Source organism: Heptranchias perlo, chromosome 41 (assembly GCF_035084215.1).
Source record: "Heptranchias perlo isolate sHepPer1 chromosome 41, sHepPer1.hap1, whole genome shotgun sequence".
In the NCBI taxonomy this organism is placed as follows: domain Eukaryota; kingdom Metazoa; phylum Chordata; class Chondrichthyes; order Hexanchiformes; family Hexanchidae; genus Heptranchias; species Heptranchias perlo.
The window spans coordinates 8,258,009-8,274,807 of NC_090365.1; the positions used below are offsets into that span (position 1 = coordinate 8,258,009).

At 47.9% G+C, this 16,799-nt stretch overlaps 1 protein-coding gene across 1 annotated transcript in view; it reads right to left on the reverse strand.

Annotated features, from left to right (window-relative positions):
- Nucleotides 1-16,799, reverse strand: part of sympk (symplekin) — a 43,333-nt gene that overhangs the window by 19,306 nt on the left and 7,228 nt on the right. The window contains exons 7-18 of the mRNA XM_067975022.1: nucleotides 16,097-16,267; nucleotides 13,602-13,841; nucleotides 12,630-12,781; nucleotides 10,355-10,505; nucleotides 8,188-8,404; nucleotides 7,170-7,320; nucleotides 5,701-5,936; nucleotides 4,578-4,659; nucleotides 4,354-4,467; nucleotides 3,255-3,402; nucleotides 2,599-2,759; nucleotides 527-635 (exon numbers count right to left, since the gene is read on the reverse strand). Coding sequence (XP_067831123.1) covers nucleotides 527-635; nucleotides 2,599-2,759; nucleotides 3,255-3,402; nucleotides 4,354-4,467; nucleotides 4,578-4,659; nucleotides 5,701-5,936; nucleotides 7,170-7,320; nucleotides 8,188-8,404; nucleotides 10,355-10,505; nucleotides 12,630-12,781; nucleotides 13,602-13,841; nucleotides 16,097-16,267 — 1,932 coding nt within the window. The remainder of the gene's footprint in view (nucleotides 1-526; nucleotides 636-2,598; nucleotides 2,760-3,254; nucleotides 3,403-4,353; nucleotides 4,468-4,577; nucleotides 4,660-5,700; nucleotides 5,937-7,169; nucleotides 7,321-8,187; nucleotides 8,405-10,354; nucleotides 10,506-12,629; nucleotides 12,782-13,601; nucleotides 13,842-16,096; nucleotides 16,268-16,799) is intronic.

Genomic DNA, 16,799 nt, shown 5'->3' on the forward strand with positions numbered 1-16,799 from the left:
TAATCATTACTGGCTTTCTCAGCACCAACAAGGGGCAGTGATATGCACAAAGGCCGACAGAAGCACGAACTGCTCGACAATGTGAAAGAAGAACGTAAAACGCGTTACTCAAATGGATATGGGGATCGGGCGGGAAAGAGGAGTTGAGGTTGAAGATCAGCCATGATCTTAGTGAATGGCGCAGCAGGCTCAAGGGGCCGTATGACCAACTCCTGCTCCTATTTCTTACGTTCTTATGACTCTGCGTTGTCACTGGGTTTATTTACCATTGAGGAATTATACCAACCTGTAAGCTTTAACATTGTGCAGTATAATTATGTGATGTTCTTAATCCTCTTTGAATTGCAATCCCCAGCACTTAATTTCAGTGTTCTGCAGTTCAAAATGGTCTCTGCAGACACAGCCTAAGAATGAATATTTCACACATCCATCATCGCACTCTAAAATCCCAGAGACAAAGCTGCATCCTGCGGACAATGCAGTTAAACCGACACGGATGGAGAGCAGCGGGAGATTTAAAGGTTACCTTTGTCTGTTAGGATGTGTAGGCAGCGAGTCACAAGGGTTTCTGCTCCTTTCGGACAGTTCTCCACTAGCAGGAGAAGCTCAGGCGAGTTCATCCCCATCCCTCGGATCTGAAATAACACAAAACTCGTTGCAACGCAAACTCACACCAGATGGGCACAAGTGCCCCGGGTTGCTTCACGCACCAGGGTCGCTCGCTTACCAGCAACTCTAACCTTGAAGAAATCAGAACCCCCCCCCCACATACGCACTGTTCAAGTTTTAAGAATCCGCCTATGGCTCCCACTTGGTGTACCTTTCTGAAACAAGCTGAAAAGTGCAGCTAAGATCATCAGCTGCCATTTAGGTTAAGGACAAATCTCAAGTTGCATAAGGGTAGAGCTCGCCCAGTGGCTCAGTGGGATTGGTAAGAGTCAACGGATCTCAGCTGGTGCAGCTGGACGGCTACAAGTGATCTCCGTGCTCTGGAAGGGAAATTTAACGCGGATTCCTGGATCCTGATCGATATCCAGTGACACCTGCTGGAAATTGCACAAGTGTGTGGATGTTAAGCGATGATGGGATCAGGCCCCTCACTCAAATACTTCACCGACACTCGCTGTCTGGACTTACACCCAGCAAGAGTCAGCAACCCAGGAGCTGCACAGTGACAGGGTTCAGCCCCATAGAAAAGATACAGCACAGAAGGGGGCCACTCGGCCCATCATGTCCACGCCGGCTCAAAGAACAACCAGGTGCCCATTCTAATCCCACCTTCCAGCACCCGGTCCGTAGCCCTGCAGCTTACAGCACTTTAGGTGCAGGTCCAGCTACTTTTTACCAGGTACCTCCCCCTCGGGAAAGGAAGGAATGGAGGATAAAAAGGCCCGGTGTAGCTTGTAGGTAGTAATGAAGGTATCAACTTCACGGTAACTCCGTTAATCAAATCAAAGAGGCACAGTTAGGTAGCACTGGAGCATCAGCGCATGTAGCTGTGAGAGGTGGGACATTGGTCAGCCAGCGACGTCCCCGCTCCCATCCATTCAGTCGCCATCGCTGCAGGAAAACTAAAATCAGTGACCGCTGGGCTCCTCCAAATAACCAGCGGAGCAGTGGCAAATGAGGGGAGAAGGTCACCTTCCTGTTCTCTCACCTGTAATTGATGAGGAGCAGACAAGAGTCTGTGCTCAAATAGAGGGCTGTTCTTAAAGGTGCAGTAGCTTCACAGTTTGTTTAATGAGCTGCGTATAGCTTTAGAAAAGGTTACTTAAGGTTAACTGAAGAATTAAATAAAAGAGGCAGGTGCTATGTCAGGACAACACTTAAAAGGGGACGGGTTAGGAGGATGAGGTGCATTTTAACTAACGTCAAAGGTCCAGAAATTAAATGCAATAATTGGGGCTCAAATTAACTGAAGATGAATAAATTTTCCATCATTTTCCAAATGCTTCAAGCATTCTATCGGGTGGAACAGGAACTAAAGCCCTCAAAGCTAGTCTAGGAGTGCCAGCAGCAGGCATGCCTTTCAAAACCGAGGCCCCGTCTGCACTCTCGGGTGGACGTAAAAGATCCCATGGTACTATTTTGAAGAAGAGCAGGGAGTTCTCCCCGGTGTCCTGGCCAACATTTATCCCTCAACCAACATCACTAAAAAAAACCAGATTATCTGGCCATTATCGCATTTCTGTTTGTGGGATCTTGCTGTGCACAAATTGGCTGCCGCGTTTCTTACATTACAACAGAGACTAGACTTCAAAAAGTACTTCATTGGCTGTAAAGCACTTTGGGACGCCCTGAGGTCACAAATGACAAGGTAATCTGTTTCAGTGATGTTGGTTGAGGGATAAATGTTGGCCACCGGGGAGAACTCCCTGCTCTTCTTCAAAATAGTGCCAAGAGATCTTTTACGTCCACCTGAGAGGGCAGACAGGGCCTCTGACAGTGAGGCACAGGAGTTATCAGCCTAGTTTACATACTCAAATCTCTGGAGTGGGACTTGAACCCACGACCGTCTGACCCAGAAGCGAGAGTGAGACCCACTGAGCCACGCCTGACACCTCAGGGGCTCGTATCTACAGGAGAACTCACACTTACCGGCTGCTCGATGACACGCAGCACTGTGCGCTTTATGTCAGCAATGGCCTCGGTGTAGACGGCAGCGAGCTCGTGGATGAGCTTGTGGTTCTGGGGAAGCAGAGCGAGGTACAGGTATAGGCATTGTTTAACCGTCTCCTCCGTCCAAGGGGCTGCCACCTCTGTCAGTCAAAGGATTTAAAAAGAAATTCAGCAGATAATAAGAGCTGATCCACACCCCGTCTAGACACCCCCCGTCCAGACACCTGATCCACACCCCGTCCAGACACCCCATCCACACCCCGTCCAGACACCCCATCCACACCCCGTGGATCCACAAACCGAACTCCGAGACGCCCCCCACAATATATAGCTGACTCAAACCCCATCCAGCTCACCAACACTCCACCCAGATAAACCCATGCCCAAGCAGCCAATCGAACAAACTGTCTAGACACATCCCCTCCAGAAATGCCACACTCAGACACCTGACTCTCACCCCAACCAGACAGCTCAGCAAAACCCTAGCCAGACATTCCCCAGCCAGCTACCCTAACCCTTCCTTGCCCATACACACCATCTCCGAGACTGGCAATTAAGGGCGCGATGCTAACATTCCCCTCTTTATCTCGACCTCAGATGCCCCACAGTCTAATGGGTGCACAGCGAGCTCTCACCTGTATCTTTGTCAGCCCCAAAGAGGATGGAGGGTGGGTTGGGGTGAACCAGCAGCTGCAAGTAATTCAGGGCAAACTTTTCGATGTACTCGCGTAGCTGCTCCTTCTCATACATTCTTTTAATGAACATCAGCGCTTGCGAGCGGACCTAGAGGTGAAAAACAAGTGCCCATTCCCGATAACCACAGCTTGCACACAGGTAATTCCCAATATTCCGATTGACTTGCATTTATATAGTGCCTTTCATGACCTCAGGACGTCCTAAAGCGCTTTGTAGCCAATGAAGTATTTTTAAAGTGTAGTCACTGTTGTAATGTAGGAAACGAGGCAGCCAATTCGCGCACAGCAAGCTCCCACAAACAGCAATGAGATAGTGGTATCTCATTTATCCCTCAACCGGTGATGTTGGTTGAGGGATAAATGTTGCCAGGACGCCAGGGAGAACTTCCCTGCTCCTCTTCGAATAATGTCGTGGGGGTTTTTACATCCACCTGAGAGCGCAGATGGGGCCTCGGTTTAACATCTCATCTGAAAGACGGCACCTCCGACAGTACTGGGAGTGTCAGCCTGGACTTTTTATGCTCGAGTCTCTGGAGTGGGGCTTGAACCCACAACCTTCTGACTCAGAGGTGTGGGTGCCACCCACTGAGCCACGGCCAACATGGCTATCGTACTGAGCCGTACAGATCAGGTAGTTCCTGAGTTCTATCACCTGTTTGTGCTGCATTAGCTGATCTCGTACGGCGCAGCAGTAATTTGACTTCAGCACCCCTGGGTTAGGGAGAAGATAATTAGCCATGGTTCGTGCTCCACTATCCTCCCACTTGAAAGTCCACGCACGTGGACATCGGGGGAGGGAGTCCATGGAACTGGTCCCCAGCAAGAGTCAGAGTCTCGAGGAGTGAAGGGGAGATGGAAGAAAACTGGAGGAAAAAAAAAGAGAAATAACTGCCTTGAGGTCAAAGTTTGCAAGTGAACACAATATAAAAAGCTAAAAGACAGCTCCCCAGCCCCGGCCCCCGCCCCCAAAGTATGCGAGCAGCCATCCTACTCCCCCTGAACTCAGTTCCAGGGAGAGAGCTGCATCGTGTGTCTTTACCTTATCCTTCTCGTGAGAGCTCAAGTCGAGCAGCACGTGAAGGTACTGCAGCTGCTTCGAGGGCCGTTTGAAGACCAGATCCCTCAGCGTCGACATTCCCAGGTAGATGCGGGTCTGCAGGAAAGTCAAGGGAGGACCAAAGTTAGTGCTTTTAACCTTGGAACAGTATAAATGATGCGACAGACAGCACCGGAACTGATCCGTGCCAGTAATCTGCTGCGTACCTCATCCTCGCAGTACCTGCGGATCACCTCCAACGCACTGTCGGTGATAGATGGAGCTTCCAGGACCAGCTTGGTAAACAGCCTAATAAAGGAAGATGTGTAGTCAGCAAAAATATCATTCATAAGTTACAGAAAATAATCCAACCCGCAGGGACTGGGAAGCACACACCCACACTGCCTTCTTGCTGCTTGCAAAGGGTCCACCGGTGCTTGGCATCTAACAATGCCAGAGGAGCCCACCGGAGTGAACTGTGGATTTAAACCCTTCTCTGTCCTCAAAAGGTCGGTCGGAGCTGCCATCTTTTGGATGAGACGTTAAACTGAGGCCCCCCCCCTGCCCTCTTAGGTGGTCAAAAAAGATCCCATGGCTCTATCTGAAGAAGAGCAGGGGAGTTCTGCCTGGTGTTCTGGCCAATATTTATCCCTCAACTAACATCACTGAAAAACAGATGATCTGGTCATTATCACATTGCTGTTTGTGGGAGCTTGCTGTGCACAAAATTGTCTGCTGCATTTCCTACATTATAACAGCAACTACACTTAAAAGAATTGATTGGCTGTGAAGTGCTTTAGGGCGTCTTGAGGTTGTGAAAAGTGTTATATAGATGCAAGTCTTTCTTTTCCTTAAAACTGCACTCACTTAGTTGAAGGAAAATGAGCAAATAAAAGACAATATTTGCTAACAATCAGAATCATCTGTTTTACTGAAGTTTACTTCCGAGTGAATCAATGCCCATTGCTCAAGCCAGCATTCCTTGGCTCCTCCCTGGGCAATGGGCAGGTCCCTTTCATCATCCATTTAAAAACAGAGTACCCAGTGGCTCAGCAGAAATAAGCATGGCCTGGTGCGGCTACTGAGCCAGACATGCCTTGAAGGTCCCAGGTCCCCATCCCCGGTTTCTGTTGATCACCTGGCAGAAAGTGCATTTGCGAATATCAGATACAACAGGATCCCGCTGTGATGCACCCCATGGTCAAATAGCCGGCTGATGCCTGCCGTCGAGGCTCGTGCACGGCGAGGTACCGCAGAGTCGGGATTTAAGAGGAGCGGCGAAGGCTGGAAAAGCTACAAACAGTTTTGGTTATAGGTGACCAGAGTGGATTGCCCCGCGCGGTTACTGACCCGTCCTTCTGGTCTGGTTTCTCCTGCAGCCCCGACAGCAGGCTTGTCAGACACTCGTCGTAGTTCTCCAGCGTGCCGTTCGGCCACTGGCTGAGGTACAGGTTATACTCCTGGTACAGCCAGGCGAAGGCGAGGTCGACGCGGCTTCGGATGTCCTCCAGGATGAAATCCATCATCTCGCCTTTCATTTTCCCATCAAACTGCGTCACGAGGCGCGCGAGGATCTTCACACGAATCTGGGCCAATGGAAAAAAAAAAGTCAACAAACTGCACTGTAACAGCAGTCTACTCTCTGCTGGTCAGGGGAGGGGAATTCAACACAAAACTAGCTGAAGGCCTTCAGGTTTTAATGCTGCCCATCACTCCCAATGTTACAAGTTACCAACCATGGCCACGTCCAACAGGACAGAGATCTAGCCAACGGGGACCTCACTCTAGTCTCCTCCTTTGCCCCCCTAGTGAGTGGTAAAGCAGCACATCTATTAAACAGCTGCAGTTCAGCTCTCTGTGATCAGGGTTTTTTGTTGTGCTGATGAGTTGCAGCTCCACTGCATCCTACTCAGCAGCAATGCAGTTACAGGGGGAAAAAAAACAAGCAGAAAAGACATTAACAGTGTAGCCAGAGATGGCCAGAGTTCTCTGATCCACAATGACAGCAACAGCCCCCGCAGTATACAAGGGTTAAGGAGTGAAAAAGCCATTTGACGCATCGACCTCAAAGCTCCACTGTCCTAACTCATTCATTATAACATCCGTTATAACATCCATCATTATTATGCCCAGTATTTTAAATGACCTGTGATTTTTGCCTCCACTACCCTGTCTGGAAGACCTGGCCAAATATTTCTTGCGCTCTCTCTCTCTCTCTCTGTAAAAATGTTCTTCCCAATAGCAATTTTAACTAATTTAAGTCATATCCTCCATCCCTAATTTCATTATGTAGTATTTACAGCACAGAAACAGGCCATTCGGCCCAACTGGTCTATGCCGTTGTTTATGCTCCACCTTACTTCATTTAACCCCATCACCATATCTTTCTATTCCTTTCTCCCTCATGTACTTATCTAGCTTCCCCTTAAATGCACCTATGCTATTCCCTCAACTACTAATTTGTTGGCTGACTTTGAAGTCTGTTTTTACTTGTCTATACCATTTAATACTTTGCAGTCAGTGTAGAAGTTTAAGCTTATCCTTAAGCTTGGGATAAGTCTTGTTGCTCTTAATTTTGAGAAGTGGTGACCACTGTATCCAAGTGAGCTCTGCCCTGTGCATTGCACAGCCCAGCTTAACCTCTATAGATTTGTACTCTGTGGCTCTTGCTACACATCCCAGCACGTTTAATTGGTTTGGTCCGTTGTAAAAACGCTAGGATTACACAGCCAAGGCACAAAGTGCACAGAGGTTACACGTCCCCATACAGATGCAGAGAGAGCCTGGAGCCACAGCCGGTTAACAGTAATACACGTTACCGGTCCAGCTCCGCCCCTCGCCACCGCTTTCTCCGAGTTGAGGATGCGTTGCACGGCTCCGATCTTCAGCTTGTCCATTTTGTCCGCAGGCAGCTGCTGCACCACATCACCCAGTCGGAAAACCTTCTTCCGTCCGCTCTGTCCCATCGGCCTGAAAAAGACATATAGCCGTCGCTCTAGCCATTAGAGTATTTTTCTGATCCTTCCCTCTCCGGTTCCTTGGAATTTTTTTGTTTTCGTAGGACCGAATCGGACAAGGGAAAGCAAATTTAGTTGAGGTTTTAATTTCAGACTAAAAAGCAGCCAACCTGCCCGCACCCAGATACTGGTAAAACATCAGGTGGCACGCCTTGAGGTTACAAGATACTTCAGCTCACGGCTCCAGTTAGGACTCTGCGGGTTCGGAATAACATTACCATCGATCTTAGCCACGGAGGACCGAGACTCAATGCCCAGACTGTGCTGAGTCAGCTGATCTCTACCGGGGCTGCAAATGGTCTCAATGCCCCATGACCAGTAATTGGGGAAAAACAAACCCTACAGTGTAACCAATACACAGGACCCCGGCAGTGGAACACACCCCAATAGAGTAACCAATACACAGGAGCCTGGCTGTGGAACACACCCCAATAGAGTAACCAATACACAGGAGCCTGGCTGAGGAACACACCCCAATAGTGTAACCAATACACGGGAGCCTGGCTGTAGAACACACCCCAAAAGTGTAACCAATACTCAGGACCCCGGCTGTGGAACACCCCCCAATAGTGTAACCAATACACAGGAGCCTGGCTGTGGAACACACCCCAATAGAGTAACCAATACACAGGAGCCTGGCTGAGGAACACCCCCCAATAGTGTAACCAATACACAGGAGCCCGGCTGTTGAACACACCCCAATAGAGTAACCAATACACGGGAGCCTGGCTGTGGAACACCCCCCAATAGTGTAACTAATACACAGCCAGGGTGCATCACAGCTCAATTGATTCCCCAAACTGGTGCACTGCCCTCTTACCTTGACTGATTTGATGGCAAAATGGGTTCTGGCCGGCGCTTTGCTTGTATCTCCTCTTCCTTTGTGGGTTGTGCAAAAGGAGCCGGTGCTCCGACAACAGAGATAGCTTGGCCCTGCCGCATCATGGAGTAGCGTCGCTTGATAACCAGACCTTCAGTTTTAACATCTTTCGTCTGTTTCAGGTCCTCATCTGGCTGGAGCTTCATCTGGTCAACCCCTGAGGGAAAAGCAAGCGGCCAGTGAGAACAGTCACCCCTCACACCAGGAATCACAACTGCACCCAAAATGCTGCCATTTACCCTCCAGGTGAATCAGATTGGCATTGCTACCTGTAGTGTGCCCGATGCCACGGAAGACTGGCAGTTTGTACCCTTCAGAGACATGAGCATATACCCAAGGTTGATGCACTGAGGGAGTGCTGCACTGTCGGAGGTGCCGTCTTTCGAACGAGACGTTAAGCTGAGGCCCCGTCTGCCCTCTCAGGTGGACGTAAAAGATCCCATAGCATTATTTCGAAGAGCAGGGGAGTTCTCCCTGGTGTCCGAGCCAATATTGATCCCACAACCAACACCACTACAGAACAGATTATCCGGTCATTATCACATTGCTGTTTGTGGGAGCTTGCTGTATGCAAATTGGCTGCTGCGTTTCCTACATTACAACAGTGACTACATTTCAAAAAAGTACTTAATTGGCTGTAAAGCGCTTTGGGACGTCCTGAGGTCGTGAAAGGCGTGATGTAAATGCAAGTTCTTTCTGTCTTTGTTTTCATCCCACCTGGTGGGCCAACATCCCCGAATTTTCATTCTTACCCCAATTTACATTAACAAGTATATCGACCAAAATCAAAAATGATGTTACAAAATTATCTCTGCTACAGTGACACGTAGTGTTTGCGGTACCTGCGCTCTCTCATCGGTCCATATTCCTGTATTACCTAGTGACAGAGCAGCATCATCACACTACTGCTCGGCTATGCACTGCTGGGCACTTGGCAGTCTGTACGCAGCACGTTACTGGAGCAACAGACGTTAAATACAGACGGGTTTGGGACCATGCGAGTACCTGAATCCGACGAGAAACAATCGATGACTCAAATAACAGCCCGATTAGGACGGAGCCTTTCCAAGAAAGTTTAGGTGCACAGGTGCCACTTCTCGTTGCTCCACATGTCTCTCAGAGACAAGTGCAGAGCGGTGCTGCTCGAGGGGTTGACACAATGCAAGAGGAACTCGATTGGAACCTAAAATCAGCCACTCGCCAGGATCTATATTAACGACGTACAAGACCCTCTCAGTGAGTCGCCATATGCCATAGGGAAAGCAGGTCTGATGCGGTCTCTCAAACGATAAAGAGCCATTAGAGGGCAGGATTATTGGGAGAAAGTGCCGTAGGACTCTGAAAGGACGTCCCCAGTTACTGAGGGTAGTTTTCATCTTGTACGCAGGCACTGGGATGTACAAGTACTATAGAATACTGTCAATCATTGCACCAGTTATGGCTAGCGATACCAACACAAACTTCCAACCCAACCCAAATAAAATGGCCATGATGTGGAGATGCCGGTGATGGACTGGTGTGGACAAATGTAAGGGATCTTACAACACCAGGTTATAGTCCAACAGTTTTATTTGAAAATCACAAGCTTTCGGAGTTTATCTCCTTCGTCAGGTGAGTGAGTGAAACACTCACCCACCTGACGAAGGAGGTAAGCTCCAAAAGCTTGTGATTTTCAAATAAAACTGTTGGACTATAACCTGGTGTTGTAAGATTCCTTACAAATAAAATGGGAACAGGAAAACTTCGGACGGTGATAAAAACCCACGTGTGCCTTCAAGAAGGAGCTGGACCGATTCCTGACTGGGTCATCATATAGAAGGTAAGTGGCTTTACAGATAACACTTGGTCCTTGTGATCTCCTGGACTGGTTTCGATCGCCTGAGGGGGTCGGAGAGAAATTTTCCAGAGTATTTTTTCTCTTATTGGCTCTGGGTTTTTTCTCTGGTGTTCTTGCCTCTCCCAGGAGATTACAGGGCTGTGGGGGTGGGAGTGTCTGGTCATGATGGTCCGGCCATCATGATATGGAGCAGCTGGCTTTTCCTGCCCATCAATTTTGTATGTTCGTACAGGCCGATCTATCCAGTGGGCCCTGACTTCTCCACGTTACCTGGTCCAAGACCTGCTGATGTCATCTGAGTGGCCATGAGCCTGGCCAAGTGTTTAATCTGAGCGTCTGTCCCTGCCGACTCCACTGGTGTGTAGGTAGCCTGGAAGGAGGCTGGCATCACATCTGGGAGGTAGACCATGCTGATCAGAACCTGAAACAGAAACAGGAGTGAGCTCAAAACAGAGCTTCACACTGCACAAAGCCATTAATATGTGGAATGGACTGCGGGTTGGTCATTGCACCTGAAAATCTGCAATCGGTTAAGGGTATTGCATAGCAATTAAAACAGAAGCAGGTCGTTCGGCCCAAGCAGTCCATGTTGGCGTTTATCCTCCGCGTGAGCAGCAGTCCCAATCCCATGTTCTCGCTCTGATCCCAAATGCCTTCCAGCACCTAGCAACATGCATTTATATAGCCCCTTAAACATAGAAAAACATCCCCATTCTTAAATGTTGAAATGGTCTCTGCTTCAATCACTAACTCCAGTAGCACATTTCAGAGCGTCACAATCTTCTGTGTAAAAATCTTTCTCTTGGTTCCCGTCCTAAATCTCTTACATTTAATCTTGCATCTATAATCCCCCTCCCTTTAAGCACCTTGATCACTGGGAACAGACTGTTTCTATCTACTCTATCAGCGGAACAGGCTTGAGGGGCTTAACGACCTACTCTGTGCCATCCCGTCATAATTTTTAAACACCTCTGTCAAATCACTCCTTAATTTTCTCTGTTTTAATGAAAGAAGCCCCAATTTTTCCAAGTCTGTCTTCCCATTTCTAGAGAATCTGTGTTGTACCCTCTCTACGCCTCAACATCCTTCCTATATAGCCCAAAACTGCACACAGTACTCCAGCTGAGGCCTTACTAAGGTTTTGTAGAGATTCAACATTAAATCTCGACTTTTATATTCTGTAAAACCCAATATTCCATTTGCTTTTTTATGGCCTTCTCCACTTGAGGTGCTGCTTTTAATGTGTTGTGTACTCGATCTCCCAAATCCCTCTGCTCTTCCATATCATCCACCTTATAATATAGTATAATTATTGATTTTATTTTTTTTAAACCAAAATGTTCTCACTGACTGCATTCCATCTACACTTTTTTTTAATTCATTCCGCCATCTTATCAATATCCCCTTGAAGCTTCCTTTAGTCCTCAAGAATTATTTACTCTGCCTATTTTACTATGATTTGCAAATTTGGACACAACTCCCTCCAGCCCTACATCCAAATCATTGACATACACGGTGAATAGAAGCAGTCCCAGGACACAACCCTGTGGGACACCGCTACCCACTTACAAACACTCAAACTCCCCTTAATCCCACTCTCTGTTTCCTCCCTTCTGACCAGTTTCTAATCCATTTTGTCACCGTCCCCCTAATTCCATAGTCTCCTATGTAGTACCATGTGAAAGGCTTTCTGAAAGCCCATGTACACCACATCCACTGCATTTTCCCCATCCACCATATCACTCTTCAAAGAACTCTATCAGGTTTCTCAAGCTCAATCTTCCTTTCAAAATCTGTGTTAGCTGCATCAAATTATTTTTTCTTCATTTAGATATTTAGTAATTTCATCTTTAATTAAAGATTCCAAAATTAACCGTCCCGCAGATGTTAAACTAGCCGACCTCTAACTACCTAGGTTTGCTGTGTCTCCCTTTTTGAAAATGGATATTACATTGGCCAATCTCAATAGAAACCTGAAATATAATTTATAGGGCCTCCGCTATTTCTTTTCCCATTTCCCTCAGGATCCTTGGATGTATCCCGGCAGGTACTGGCATTTGTCCTCCTTTAGCTTAACTAACTTCTCCAATACTTTCCTTTTATTTATTATAACATTGCTCAACTCGCTTTTAACCAATTCAGGATCTAGCTCCTCCCCGATATCCTTCTCTTTAGTAAATACAATTGGACGCTGTGATGGTGAGAGGGCTACTGCCGGGTCATTTTACAGGGATGAGCCAGATGGGTTAAATGGCCTTCCACATCCGTGACCATCCTGCAATCTCCAGTAAACGTGCTCCATTCAAATCAGAGCCCTGCCGCAATTTAACAGCACCCACGCTCAGAGCCACAGAAAATGAATCACACAACATAGAACAATAAACGTAGGACATCCTTTTCAACAGGGATTGTCCCACATGGAACAGAGAATGTTGTCCCTTTGACAGAACGTTAGCAGATGCATCTGTCCATGGGACCCAACAACAACCACCACCCTGGACCAACGCAGCTTCAGTCACGACGGCCGAGTTAACCCTGTACTCACCAGATTCGCCACATTCTCTGGCGTGAGCAGCGGCATTAGAAACTGTGCCGTGACATCAATGGCAGACTGCGTGCTCTGGGACGAAGAAGGTTTCGGAGTGGAAGCTGCTGCTTGTTCGAGATCCTTGTCTTCATCATCCTCGCCTAGTGGCTCTGTCAGGAAAACAAACATCAGTCAATATACACGACACTTAGTAGCCGCACACAAAAGGCAACAATCCTTTAAGTGTCAGCCTTGGCTCAGTGGGTAGCACTCTCTCCTCATCATGAGTCAGACGGTCATGGATTCAAGCCACACTCCAGAGACTTGAGCACATAATCCAGGCTGACACTCCAGTACAGTACTGAGGGAGTGCTGCACTGTCGGAGGTGCCCTCTTTCGAATGAGACGTTAAAACTGAGGCCCCACCTTTCGTCTCAGGTAGACATAAACAATCCCACTGCACTATTCAAAGAGCAGGGGAGTTCTTCCCAGTGTTCTGGCCAACATTTATCTACCTGGTCATTATCTCATTGCTGTTTCTGGGACCTTGCTGTGTGCAAATTGGTTGCTTTGTTTCCTACATTGGCTGTAAAGCAGTTTGGGATGCGCCGAGGTCATGAAAGGCGCTATATAAATGCCGAGATCTCTCCCTGGATCTCAAGCATGGCCCTGTTAGACTAAGAAAGCCTGGGGGGAGGGTCTCAGACATAAACCAAAAACAGCAAAATTGAGCTCAGAGCTCAAGAGGGGTGAAGGGTGAAAAGGAGACCAGGCAAAAAAAACTTTAGCAACTCTTCTATGGAGGGAAGCAGCAGATGCTGAGTGTAGGATATGGGAATCTGAAATTTTTAAGCTGGGAGTCATTTATGATCTCTGTCACCATCACGCAATCAGGCTGTTATTACAGAATTGCACCAACGATTCAAGATGGAAACACTACTACCGAGGTGAGACATGTTGAGGTATTCCACTGTCGAACAACCCTCTTACCAATTTTGATTTTCTTCATGCCCTGGTCAGCCTCCTCACGGTGCCGTTTCCGTACGTCCTTCAGGTTGGGCATGTTGCGGGCGATCTCCTGCTGCTGTGTGCCGAGGTCCAGGAGGAGCGTGGTGATCTGGGCGTGGAACTCGAAGGACGATGGGTGCTTCAGCACGCTCAGCAAGTGCAGCTTCAAATTCTTCCTCACGCTGCTGACCTGCGACTTTGCCAATGTCGGAGGCAGATTTGCTGAAATCAAAACAGACTCGAAAATTACGACGGCCACTCTGATAGGGGTTTAGCATTCCAGTGCTCTCAGGCCCTCCCCAAACCCCCATCCCCCTGCCCCCCCACCCCCAGAACATTTCCCTCTTTAGTGTGTCCACTTAGCACAGTTGGTAGAACTCTCACTCAGTGGGATGAGCTCATAGGAGATTTACTAGAATGATTCCGGGGATGAGGGACTTTAGTTACGTGGATAAGCTGGAGAAGCTGGGCTTGTTCTCTTTTGAACAGAGACGGTTGCTAGATTTGATAGGGGTATTCAAAATCATGAAGGGTCTAGACAGAGTAGATAGAGAGAAACTGTTCCCATTGGCGGAAGGGTCAAGGACCAGAGGACATAGATTTAAAGTGACTGACAAAGGAACCAAAGGTGACATGAGGAAAAACTTCTTTACACAGCAAGTGGTTAGGACCTGGAATGCACTGCCCGAGGGGGTGGTGGAGGCAGATTCAATCATGGCCTTCAAAAGGAAACTAGATAAGTACTTGAAAGGAAAAGATTTGCAGGGCTATGGGGATAGGGCGGGGGAGTGGGACTAGCTGGATTGCTCTTGCATAGAGCCGGCACGGACTCGATAGGCAAAATGGCTGTAACCTTTCTATGATTCTATAATCTAGACTGACTGCGCAGTATTATGAGAGCGCAGCATTGCTGGAGGCGTTGTCCTCTGGATGAGACATTAAATTGAGACTCTGCCTGTTCAGGTGGATGTTAAAGGTCCCATGACACTATTCAAAAGAGACTAAGGTAGTTCTCTAGCTTTTTGCCTCCCCCAGGTGACTTTGTGACTGGTGGGGGGGGGAATGGGTGGGTTACAATTCCACAGGTGCTGACTCTCAATGGTCAGGCTTGATGGACCAGCTGGTCACCTCTGGTGCCCTAGCCAACACGACTACCTCAAACACCACCACCAAAAACATAGAATATCTGGCTTTGTGTCTTACTGCTGGCTGTAGGACCTTGCTGTGTGCAAAACGGCTGCCACATTTGGCTACATCACACAGTGACTGCACTTCAAAACAATTTATTGTGCACAAAGTGCTTTGGAACATCCAGGAAACACGATGATGCATTTTAGAAAAGCAAGTTCTTCCTTCCGAGTGCAATCAACAGGGGCACAAATCAAGGCAGTGCACCAGGGAACAGGCTAATGCACTTGTGCAGCAACATCCTGACGGCAGGCTGAGGAGAGACCAAGCACTTCCTCACATCCAGGAGAGAGTGACTCACCAGACAAGCTATCTATGGCTGTACGTGCACATCTTCTAGGGGTATGACTCCAGAAGGTGTGACTGGTAAGCACCAGTTTTGAATCAGATGGAGCTTGTGCTGAGACTGTGTCAGCACGCAGCGGAGAGGGGCAGGTGGCCGAGAGTTGAGGAAGGTCGAATTTCCGTAACTACTGCTGCGCTAAAGCAAATACAAGGAAAAATGCTGCTCAACACCAGACCCTCGAGCAAAGTTAGCGAACACACACTTTGGCAAATTTGGCAACTTTCAAAAGAAAATCTATAAAAAAAGAGAATAATTTTGAAGCCTGGGTTCTTGCTAAATTTCCCCAATACTTAAACTTAACTGGACCAGTCACATAAATACTGTGGCTACAAGAGCAGGTCAGAGGCTGGGTATTCTGCGGTGAGTGACTCACCTCCTAACTCCCCAAAGCCTTTCCACCATCTACGAGGCACAAGTCAGGAGTGTGATGGAATACTCTCCACTTGCCTGGATGAGTGCAGCTCCAACAACACTCGAGAAGCTCAACACCATCCAGGACAAAGCAGCCCGCTTGATTGGTACCCCATCCACCACCCTAAACATTCACTCCCTTCACCACCGGCGCGCCGTGGCTGTAGCGTGTACCATCCACAAGATGCACTGCAGCAACTCACCAAGGCTTCTTCGACAGCACCTCCCAAACCCGCGACCTCTCAGGTGGACGTAAAAGATCCCATGGCACTATTTCGAAGAAGAGCAGGGGTGTTCTCCCCGGTATCCTAACCAATATTTATCTCTCAATCTAAATCACAAACAGGTGATCTGGTCATTGTCGTATTATTGTTTGTGGGATCTTGCTGTGCAAGAAATTGGCTGCTGTATTTCCTACATTACAACAGTGACCACACATCAAAAGAACTCCATTGGTTGTAAAGCGCTGTGGGAAGTTCTGAGGTCATGAAAGGCGCTATATAAATGCAAGTCTTTCTTTCAATGTCCTCACCGTGAAGGGTCTCGTATGCCTGGATCACCTCTGACATGTACATGGGGCGTTGCTTAGCGATGGTTGCCAAGGAGCCCAGCGCGGCAGTCAAGTTGATGCTGGAGATGGCGGGATGTACCATGAATTTCAGGAGTTGATCCAGTGCCATTTTACCCTCTTCCTGCAGTGTGCCTGGAAAAGAAGCAGATCACAAAATATCAGTGAGATTACTGCGCTCAGCAGGCAGCTCCAGAGCTGGGAGGCCTGTCGCTATATATTTTTGTTGCAAACTTGCAACTGTAAAATTTATGAATTTGCGATGTTGATATCCAGCGGTTAAAGTACCAGGACGGTCAGTAATCGGCATTCCCATTCCATAAATGTTGGATGCGTCAGTTGGATATATACTTGAAAAGGAAAAATTTGTAGGGCTATGGGGAAAGAGTGGGGGGGGGGACTGGAACTAATTGGATAGCTCTTTTAAAGAGCCAGCATGATGGGCCGAATGGCCTCCTTCTGTGTTATAATTCTATGATTCCATTCTATGACTGTCCCCCCTCCCCACTAAACCTCTGTTATGCTCAATCGAACAACAGACAAGAGCTGAATGTTTGAGTGATGATGGAGATCATCTCTTACAAAAGGTAGAATTTTCAGGGTCACAGTGATCGCCTGGGTCTAGTTTTGATCACCAAAGGGGTATGGAGAGGAATTTCCCAGTTTT